General features: G+C 32.1%; 2 protein-coding genes across 2 annotated transcripts; one reads left to right on the top strand and one right to left on the bottom strand.

The window, feature by feature from the left end:
• Positions 1-228: 228 nt before the first annotated feature.
• On the top strand, positions 229-7017 carry LOC112730535 (uncharacterized). Its single transcript, XM_025780615.1, has 11 exons — positions 229-325; positions 443-622; positions 729-882; positions 1027-1178; positions 1278-1349; positions 2286-2336; positions 2454-2892; positions 2998-3926; positions 4019-4857; positions 4954-5236; positions 5354-7017. Exons 1-11 carry the CDS (start codon positions 229-231, stop codon positions 7015-7017), a joined length of 4860 nt encoding a protein of 1619 aa, XP_025636400.1.
• A 1336-nt stretch (positions 7018-8353) lies between these two features.
• LOC112728230 (pectinesterase 2-like) lies at positions 8354-10369 on the bottom strand. Its single transcript, XM_025778283.2, has 2 exons — positions 9383-10369; positions 8354-9294 (listed from the first exon to the last, which is right to left on the bottom strand). The coding sequence occupies exons 1-2, from the start codon at positions 10248-10250 to the stop codon at positions 8606-8608; spliced, it is 1557 nt and encodes a 518-aa protein (XP_025634068.1). The 5' UTR covers positions 10251-10369; the 3' UTR covers positions 8354-8605.
• Positions 10370-11075: the final 706 nt, after the last annotated feature.

The raw sequence follows: 11075 nt of genomic DNA, 5'->3' as shown, positions 1-11075 counted from the left end.
GTCACTTTCTTTCATTATATAGTCCATTTCCAGTTGTGTATCTCAGTTTTATGTCATATGTTCTTATTGTAATTTCAATTTCTTATTAGTTTGGTATGTCTCAGTTCTTTTTTTTGTTCCCCTCATTAGCTATCATTTTCTATATTCATTGAATTCATTAACCATTCTCTAAAATTTCTTTCATCCACTGTATTCATCATATATCCAGCAAACTTATATTCATTAGAAATGGAAGACACAGATTATCAGATTTCTCCTAAGCTTGCAAGGCTTAATAGGAGTCTCATTAGAAGGCAGAAAAGGGCTAAAAACGTGGCCTTTGAAGGTTAGATAGTATGCTCCTTTTCGAATTTATCACAAACAATCATTTCGTGCTCTTTGTTATTTTCTTATGATTTAGCCTTCGATTTAATTAGATGTTTTGAATTTATGAAACTTGCAGATGGCCAAATATTACCTATGAAGAGGCATTCTACAACAAATCATTCACCTATATTGTGCGAGAAGGAAAATATATTTCAATCCACTCAGAATTATGACAGTGCCTCTACTTCAATACATCGTTATGATGTTCGTCTTTGTGATGGGCAAAATAGAACACCTCTATCTGACAAGACTAATGGTCCGAATTTTTAAATTTCATCCCATTTGATTCTTTTTACTGATGTTTATTTAAATTACGTCTATATGTGATTTTTTTTTAATTATTAACTGAAATATCATATTAGCTCAATATTCTGCTATATCCATTAATACATGTGGAGGTCAAATTCATGGTAAGGAGAATCATTCTCTGAAGCAGAATGTTACTTCTAACCTCGGAGCCAATGCGGAGACTATTTTGGTTCCATCTGCCAATCTAGATGTTGAAACAAGTTACAGGTATATTCGGCAGACATGAAATTATTCATGTAGTTATTTTGAAGCAGTTATCCCACATCACTTATGTGTTATTATTATATTTATTTTTGTTCTGTAGAGTTTCTTTTCAATATTGATTCAGTTGTTCATTCCGTATGAATTTAGGAGCAAACGTCCTTTGATTCCATCTTCAAAGACGTTGATTCATCTTGCTGGGACTACCCGTAATTTGTTTAACGAATCCCAATTAGACATCGATCATTCAGCAGCTTACTCAGTTGAAATTTCTTCCCAAGAAGTTCAACATGACTGCGAATGTATTTTACACCTTTTGTATTTTTTCAATTATTTAGAGTAATGCTATTTACTTATATACAAGGTACAATTATTATGTAATGATATATCTATGTATGCAGTCATTGATGGATATGATGACATTGCTGTAGATGATGCCTTCATACCCGAGTCAGATACAGTGGATGCAGTTGGTAATAATTTTAATTTCTATTATATAGCTTTTATATATTATGTCCTAATTAAATATTTGATTTTGCTATTCTATTCCCTTAGGAAATAGCTTAGAAGCATTAATTGTATTTGATAATTATAAATTCATGTGTCATTTAAGGATTAGTTAGTCTACTAAATTAATATCATCATCTCTCATATTTTCATTCCTAAATTAAGCTTTAAAACTTTAATTACATTATTCAAAATTTTCTCTAAAAATATTCGGTCGATTTAATTTTTTACGTAAGCATATTTAATTTTTTTCTGAATTCACCGTTACAACATAATATCTATATATTATATGTAAAATTATTTTTTCACTCAAGCATATTTATTTTTTTTTTCATTTTTTACCCTTCTTTTACTACTACAATGTAACATCTATAACAGATAAGGTAGGTGTGAGTAGATAAATTGAGAGAGTACATTCAACAAATTAAACAAAAAAATTATAAAACTCTATTTTTTAACAAGTAAAAATGGGTAAGAATCGTTAGCTTTTAAATAGTATTTCGGTGTATCTTTAATTTGCTTTATCAAATAACAAGACAGATTAATTAAAATTTTTTTTAAAACAGATGAGCATATAACAAAGAGAGTAAATTAGATAGGTTGAGGAATTACAATGCAAATAGGAAATGCTAGAAACCATGTACTCCACGGCATTATTAATTTTCTTATTTGTATGTATAAGAAAATATGAAGAAGAAATAAAGAAAAATAATGTAAAAGGTCAATTAACATTTTTCAGATTTAACACTAATAATTTTAGAGGATAATTTTGAACAAAAGTTTATAAAAATTAGCAGATACAATTAATATTTATTAACGTGTTTCTTAAAGGCATATGATAACAAAATCCTTAAATATTTTAGAGGTCTTATTTATTTGTTTATCTCTTTCATAATATACAGGACATGTTTTTCAACATTCTGATCATGATCAGCTTGAAGAAAACGAGGAAGGTTTATAGCCTTACCCTTTACAAATGTTTAGGATTATTTTTATTAATTTATATATATGTTTATTAACTTTTTTTTTCTATTTTCTGCATAAAATTTCTGCATGTTATTCTTCTATAGATTATTGGGATGCGGGTGATCCTATTTTTTGTTGTCTATTTTGCAATGCCAACATGTGGAATAAAGAGAGATTAACCAGAACTAATGGGCATGCTACACCACATTTTGGTCTTTGTTGTATGGATGGGAAGGTTCAATTGCCTATTCTTAAATCAACTCCTGATATTTTACAAAATCTTCACTTTAAGCATGATGAGACATCGAGGTTCTTTAAGAAGAAAATTCGACTATTCAATTCTATGTTTTCATTCACATCTATGGCTGGTAGAATGAACAACAACATAAACAATGGATCTACCCCACCAACATTTTTACTTAGCGGTCAGAATTACCATTCTATTGGTAGCTTACTTCCGTCAGTGAATAATACCCTAAAGTTTGCTCAGCTATATATATATGATACTGATAATGAAGTCGAGAATCGAATTAAGGCTGTTCGGTAAGTTTAGTTTTCTAAATTTTATTAACCTTTTTTAATAATTTTATACTACAAGTATTTTTTGTGCAGCCAAATATGTCTAATTCAGTTATAAATATTAAATAGGCAATCTGATGATATCACCGATGTGGAAAGAGTTATTGTAGCTCAACTTAAAACTATGCTTGATATTCACAACCCATTAGCAAGGACGTTTCGATATGCTCGAGACCGGTTTAAAGATTTTAATCCTCCTGACATAAGAATTAAGTTGATTAGAAGAAGGAATACTGATGGAAGGCGTTATAATTTGCCAACAGTATCTGAGGTTGCAGTTATCATATTGGGTGATATTGATGAGTCCTCTTTGGAAAGGGATATAATAGTTGAGTCACATTCTAGCCAGTTAAAAAGGATTGATGTTCTTCACCCACAATACCTTGCTTTGCAGTATCCTTTATTGTTTCCATATGCGGAGGACGGATATAGGGTTGGAATTGAAACTTCCTTTCATTACAATATTGATGGTTCAAAGAAGAGGAAAACTATCAGCATGAGGGAGTTCTTTGCCTATCGCTTGCAGATGAGGTCTCAAGATTCTCCTATTTTGTTACATTCTGCTAGACTTTTCCAACAATTCTTGGTTGATGCATATACAATGGTTGAGGCTGAACGATTGAGCTTTATTAGATTTAACCAGCCAAAGTTAAGGGTTGAAAGATACAAGGCCTTACATGAGTCATTCGTAAGAGGCGAAGCTGACGCCGTTGCCACTGGGCAGCGTATTATTCTTCCTAGCACATTTACCGGTGGTCCTAGGTACATGTTTAACAACTGCAAGGATGCTTTTGCTATTTGCAAATATGCTGGATATCCTAGCTTCTTTATTACAATTACTTCCAATCCTGACTGGGATGAGGTTAAGAGATTGCTTCACGGTTCTGGTTTATCACCTCAGGATCGTCCAGACATTGTATCAAGGATATTCAAGATTAAGCTTAATCATTTAATCAGCGATTTTAAAAGCGGTGTTCCTTTTGGAAAAATTGTTGGATGTAAGATATATTTTAGAAGTTCATTATTATTACATGTTATACGTACAAATTGTCATATTTGTTTTAACTCTATTTTTTTCTAATTGTTTCAGATGTATGCACTGTTGAATTTCAGAAGAGGGGTTTACCCCATGCACACATATTGTTATTCATTCATCCTCTAGACAAGCCAAAGTCTCCATCAGATATTGATAAGTTTATTTCTGCTGAGATACCTGATAAGCGTCGTAGACCAAAGTTGTATGCTGCTGTTGAGAGATTCATGGTACATGGTCCTTGCGGTCGACATAACAAAAAGAGTCCGTGCATGGTAGAGGGCCACTGTTCAAAATTTTTTCCTAAGCCATTTAGGTCACGTACTGTTATTGATGAAGCCGGGTTCCCCAAGTATAAGAGACCAGACAATGGTCGAACGTTAACAAAGAGGAATGTTATCATTGATAATTCATTCATTGTACCATACAATCCTTATTTGTTGCTGAGGTATGGCTGTCATATAAATGTGGAGCATACATGCCAAACTTCTGCTATCAAGTATCTATTTAAATATGTGCACAAGGGTAATGATCGTGTAACTGCTTCTTTCTATCAATCTGCCGAGGACTCAATGTCTGGACGTGTAGTGGATGAAATAAACAACTATTATGACTGTCGTTATATATCCTCATGCGAGGCGGCTTGGAGATTATTTGGTTATGACATTCAAATTAAAGAACCTGCTGTTATTAGGTTGCCTTTTCACCTCCCTGAAGATCATCCTGTAATTTTCAGAGATCATGATAATATTCAAGCTGTTCTGAATCGTGTAGAAGGCAAGTTGACCAAATTATTGGCATGGTTCCTTGCTAATAATGTGTATCCCTTTGCCAGGTCCTTGACCTATAGTGAGTTCCCAAACAAGTTTGTATGGAAAGATGATGTTTCCATGTGGGTCCCACGAAAATAGGGTTTTTCTATTGGCCGGTTAACTCATGTCCCTAGGGGGAATGGTGAAGATTATTATTTGAGACTTTTACTTAACATACAGAAAGGATGCAAAAGTTTCATTGATATTAGGACCGTCGAAGGTGTTGTTTATGACACATTCAAGGAAGCATGTTATGCATTAGGTCTTCTTCAAGATGACAAGGAGTTTAATGATGCTATTTTGGAAGCAAGTTCATGGGCATCTGGTTCGTATGTTCGTGATCTCTTTGTTGTTCTTCTTATATCTAATAACATATCTCGCCCTGAAGTAGTTTGGCAATCATGCTATCAGCAATTATCCGAAGACATACTATACTTGCAGAGAAGGATTCACCATTCTGATGGTTCGTTGTTTATTTTTTTATACTATTATTTATCACTCTCTCATATAATTATGCAGTTGTGTTAACTTTTCTTGGTTTTCTTCTTCGGTGATTACCATTTTGTTATAAATTTTACAGATTTAGTATTAGCTGATGATCAGATTTTGAACTTAACATTGATGAAACTTGAGGAACGATTACAAGCTAATGGTAGATCTTTGAAAGAATTTTCTACGTTGCCTTATCCCGATATGCAAGCGATTGATGGTATTGAGGATCGGTTGATAATGGATGAGTTGAATTTTGATAGAATTTTACTCCGTCAAGAGTTGAATGATGCTTTGCAATCTATGAATAATGAACAGAGCTATGCATATCATACAATACTTGATGCCGTGAACATGGATCGTGGCGGATTTTACTTTGTTTATGGGTATGGTGGTACTGGCAAGACATTCCTTTGGCGTACGCTTTCTGCTTCATTAAGGTGTGAGGGAAAGATTGTTCTAAATGTTGCATCAAGTGGTATTGCTTCACTACTTCTCCCCAATGGACGCACTACTCATTCAAAATTTAAGATACCTCTAAACATTAACGAGGATTCAGTTTGCAACATTAAACAAGGTTCATCTCTTGCTAAGTTGGTTTCCAGAGCCAGTTTGATTATATGGGACGAAGCTCCAATGTTGAACAAACACTGTTATGAGGCATTGGACAAGTCACTGAAGGATATCCTAAGATATGAACGATCTTACAAGCCGAGCATGGCTTTTGCAGGTAAGGTTGTTGTACTAGGTGGTGACTTTCGACAGATTCTTCCAGTCATACCGATGGGATCACGTCAAGATATTGTTCAAGCTTCCATTAATTCATCTTACCTCTGGGATCACTGCTCAGTCTTGAATTTAACAAGGAATATGCGTTTAGCATCTTCTGATATTTCCGAAGACAATAGTGAGGTTAACGAATTTGCCAAGTGGCTTATCCAGATTGGTGATGGATTCGCCGGTGATTCTACAGATGGTGAGTCAGAAGTTTTGATTCTAGATGACATGCTCATAAATGATACTGAAGATGGTTTTGGAGAGTTGGTACATTTTGTCTATCCAAATATTGTTTCTAACTTGAACCACACTGATTACTTCAAGGAACGTTCGATTCTTGCTCCCACATTAGAAGTTGTGAATGAGGTGAACAACAGTATTATGAGTCGACTACCTGGAGAACAGAAAGTTTATCTTAGTTCTGATTCTCTATGTGTTGAAGAAGGTAATATGGAGTCTGAGTTAGACACATTTTCACCTGATGTTTTGAATGCGATTAATTGTTCAGGTTTACCTCCACACCAAATATGCTTGAAGGAAGGTGTACCAGTTATGTTGCTTCGGAACATTGATCAGTCTAATGGGTTGTGCAATGGCACGAGAATGCAGGTTCGTCGTTTAGGTAATCATGTAATTGAGTGCATTATATTGACGGGGGACCAGACAGGCCGAGTTGTGCTCATTCCACGCATGGACATGATACCAAATAATGACACACTCCCTTTTAGGTTCAGAAGGAGGCAATTCCCTTTGATTGTTTCATTTGCAATGACTATAAATAAGGCGCAGGGACAGACTTTGGGTGTTGTTGGGCTATTTTTGTCGAAACCCGTTTTTACACATGGACAACTGTATGTTGCACTCTCTCGAGTAAAATCAAAGAAATGCCTTAGAGTGCTGATTCAGAATAATGGTACCATGCCCAAGGGTAGTACAATAAATGTAGTATTCAGGGAAATTTTTAACAATATTTTTTGATGTTATTTCAAGTAGTTTTACATTTTTTATGTGATACTATTGTGTTTCAAGTTATGTTAAATGTTTTTAAATTGATTTCATGTAATTCCTTCCATATGTTTGGTTTAAAATTATTTAGTTTTTGTATGTAATTTTTTTCGTGCGTAGCACGGGTCCTTTCACTAGTGAATACTAAATAAGGCAAGTTATAGCTGTTTTTGGCTGATTTTCTTTAGTTACCAAACATTTTCGCACCAAAAATCACTTTTTTTTTTCTTGTCTTAGTAACTAAGTAACATATAAGGTTGCGTGTAAGTTAAAATTTAAAAAATTTAGCCGTAAAACAATAATTAAGAAAAAACAAAAATTTTAATTGAGAAATTTTGTATAAAAAACAAAAATTTTGATTTTTAATGAATTTTTTGCATATATTTATTAATATAAATATTAATTTTTTTTATTAATACTAATCTTAATATTTTTTTAAAATACATATTAGTTAAACTTAAAACCTTTATCAAATGTTAACGCTTTAAAAATTATAATAATTGAATTTTCTTTTCTAGCAATAATAGGTGTACGAATAGAATTGGATTACTCAGTTCAACCAAAAAATCGTACAAAGATGTAGTTTAAATTTGGATTTTTTTATGCATGTATGTTCTGCTTACCAGTAATAAGTTATATTGTTATTAATCTGTTGGGTGGGGGATATTGTTTGGATAAACAAAAAAAAAGTTATATTATTTTTTATTATTTTAAATGTTAATTATTAATTATATAATAAAAATGTACAATAATTTTTTTAAATATTATTTTAATTTTATACTCACTTATATTTAAATTAATTATATTTTTTATTACTCATAATTATTAATATAAAAATAATTAAATATATAAATAAAAAATATTAAATATTTTTATTAGTTATAATATAATTATTTTTTATGATTATATGATATTTATTAATATTATTTTTTAATAAATATATATAGTATATAACAATATAATAAATATAAATTAATTAATTAGTTATTAAAATAAAAATATTTACTTTAATATAAAAATAAAATTAAAAAATTTTTATTATAACAAAATACTAAAATTTTATATACTTATTTATTAATTAAATTATAACTTGTTAATTATAATTTGTTAAAATTTAATTATTTTTAAAATATTAGTGAAGATATATATATTTTAAATTTTAATTTTAGATTGTAAACTATTTTATATTTTTTTATTTAAATAGGATCAATTTTGTCAGTGATTTGATTGTTGGTTCGATTCTGACAAGAATGATTTTAATATTATAAATGTTCAATGTACTTATTGTGAACAAATTAAAAAGCATAAATTAATTGAAATATATTATTACGATTCAATCTCAAAAGCTCCATAGAAACTTCATACAACTTTACACAAGGAATTACTTGTGTGTATACTCTAAGCAAAATCTATAACAAATAATGAAAACAATCACAATGAAATGAAAGTATTTCCTAATGTATATGCTTGTACAACATTTAGAAATCAATGTGTATTAACCAAAAAAATAAAAAATAATAAAATAATGAAGAGATATATAAGAAAAAGCTAAGAAAAATATTTAAAGACCAGCTGTGAAAGGAATACGAGTGGAAGGTAGCCATGAGTTGCCAGCAATGAAATTTGCAACACTGAATTTTGAAGCTTCAGCAGCACTGGTAATAACATGATAACCTCCCCATTTAACTCTGTTTGCGGTTGAAGATCCAAGTCCTGTGTTCATGTACTCTCCATAATACAATGTGGTTAATGCAAAGTTACCATTCCATTCCAACCAACCTGCTGGATCAATCAAGCTATCAAGAGAACTCTTCATGAACACGGTTCTTGAATATTGTTGCCATGGCCTTCCAAGATAAGTTTTAACTGAGCTTTGCACTGCTTTCAAATCTGATGCAGCTGTAACCACACAATTGTGAATGGAAATTCCAGTGTTTTGGTTTGGATCGGTTCTTCCTTGTGCAGTGATGGTGTTAATTTTGTTAGGAGGGTTTCTTGCATATAGATTACAGTTTTGGAAGACAACAGCAGCATTACCAAAGATAAAGTCAACAGTGCCATAAATATCACATTCTTTGTAGAATTGTCTATCAGAATAAACATATAATGTGTCTTGATAACCTTCGAAACTGCATTGATAGAAAACTGATAAGTCTGATCCTGAACGCAATGCAACAGCTTGATGATTTGCTGCACCTGCTGTGTTCCTAAATGTCATGCCTTGACCAATAAATCCATCTCCAGTTACAGCTGTCAAAATTAAAACAAAGTTTAGTATTGTCCAAAGTAAAGGAAAGAAAAACAAAGATGATTGGAGTAATGATATTCTTCTACTTACCAACGGTGGCGGAACGGAAGGTTGTGGTGCCTCCTCCCACACTTTGGCTGCCCGTGATTATGGTTTTTCCAATACCATCTCCCACTAACATTATATTATTTGCCTTTATCTCTACTTGCTCGTTGTAAATCCCGGCCTTCACATATATCACATACCTTCCACTGCTACTCTTTGGTGCTGCATTTATGGCTGCCATAACTGTTGTGTATTTTCCGGATCCGTCTTTGGCCACCACTACATTAGCTTGAGAAGCTGGAGAAGATGCTTGTAGCAATTTTCTATCACCAGGCTTGACCCATGTTGGGAATCCATTTTTGTAACTTGGCTCTTGATGAGATTCACCATTGTTGTTAAGAGCCAAAGTGTTGCTTAGCAACTTAGTAACATTGTTGGACATTAGAGGAAGGACATAGTCTTGAACACCAAGTTCATAGAAGCCAGCTTTGCATGTCTCAAGGTTTGTGAGAGCAGTGCTAAGCCATGTTTGAGCATCAACTTGGGAGCACTTGGTGTTAGGGTCTAGGGTTTTGTTGAGTTTATGAATGGTTTGTTGATAGAGGTCAACACAATCATTCCATGCAACTCTTTCAAGTTGGTTGCGGCACTTTGTGCCAAGTGAAAGAGTATTTGCATGACCTATGAGAGCTCTCTCTTGGGCAAGTTGTAATGAAATCTTGAGAAAGTCACTTTTTTGGTTAATAGGTTTGGTTTGGTGATTAGGGTTGTTGCTCAAGAAATACTCACATGGTTGAGGGTTTGGGGTTTGGCTACACCAATGTTTAACATCATTTGAAGAATAGGCATAGACAAAAGTTGATAGAAAGAAGGGAACAATGAGAAAATTGAAGAGCAAACGCATTGCTGCCATTGAACTTTTATGGCCAATAATGTTTTGTAAGAAAAAGTAATGGTTAAAATCTAAGACGTATTTGATGAGGTTTAATGTATATGTTTAGAGGTTGATTTGAAAATGTTGTGTTTGATGTCCTAAACGAAGCTTCTTTATATAGAGCGAAGAAGGAGATTTGGTTGTTGGAACTTATAACTGTAAAGCATGCAGTTTACGTGTTGATATTTCAAAGTCACTATTTGTAATACTTTTCTAATTGGTTCACAAGTTAGAATCATATAATAATAATAACAATAAAGTATTATTTTGTTGATTTGATGAGCTAAACCATGGAAATATGTGGGAGGTGTCATTTGACTTTAATTTTTGGAGGCTGTCCCATAAGCAGCCAATTAGAACTTTTCAATATTGTGGAAGTTGATTTGACTCTTCACCAAGCACGTACAAGTGGCGAAGAATGCGTTGTGTAGGGTATATTATTAGTGCTGATTTGGCATTGTTATGGCCATGGAATATCAAATAATATAGAGAAATATATATTCTCATGCTTTATTTATTTCACCAATAAAACATATGTTTACCTATTCTATTGATCGAATTGATTTAGTTGGTCAAAGGATCATATTTAAATAAATATTAGTAATTTATATTTTATGTTATATGTATAATAATTTATTAATTAATAATAAATTTTTAAATAAAATTTAAATTTTTAATAAATTAATTTTTAATTTGTGAAATTAGAGAATATCCTAAATAACTAAAAATTTATTTTACTGTTATCTTGATGTAAGTCTGCGTATGGCCTAGATCAACTTAAGTTTAATAGAAACTTTATTAAAC

Source organism: Arachis hypogaea, chromosome 12 (genome assembly GCF_003086295.3).
Source record: "Arachis hypogaea cultivar Tifrunner chromosome 12, arahy.Tifrunner.gnm2.J5K5, whole genome shotgun sequence".
In the NCBI taxonomy this organism is placed as follows: Eukaryota; Viridiplantae; Streptophyta; class Magnoliopsida; order Fabales; family Fabaceae; genus Arachis; species Arachis hypogaea.
Note: the sequence above shows the minus strand (reverse complement) of the source record. Positions and strands in the feature narration are given on the sequence as shown.

Bases quoted from the DNA above. Each gene is read 5' to 3' on its own strand.
- LOC112730535 (XM_025780615.1), top strand. From the start codon at position 229: ATGGAAGACACAGATTATCAGATTTCTCCTAAGCTTGCAAGGCTTAAT. The intron at 326-442 runs GTTAGATAGTAT...TGAAACTTGCAG, and splicing joins TAAAAACGTGGCCTTTGAAG to ATGGCCAAATATTACCTATG. The intron at 5,237-5,353 runs GTTCGTTGTTTA...TAAATTTTACAG, and splicing joins AAGGATTCACCATTCTGATG to ATTTAGTATTAGCTGATGAT.
- LOC112728230 (XM_025778283.2), bottom strand. From the start codon at position 10,250: ATGGCAGCAATGCGTTTGCTCTTCAATTTTCTCATTGTTCCCTTCTTT. The intron at 9,295-9,382 runs GTAAGTAGAAGA...TAATTTTGACAG, and splicing joins CTTCCGTTCCGCCACCGTTG to CTGTAACTGGAGATGGATTT.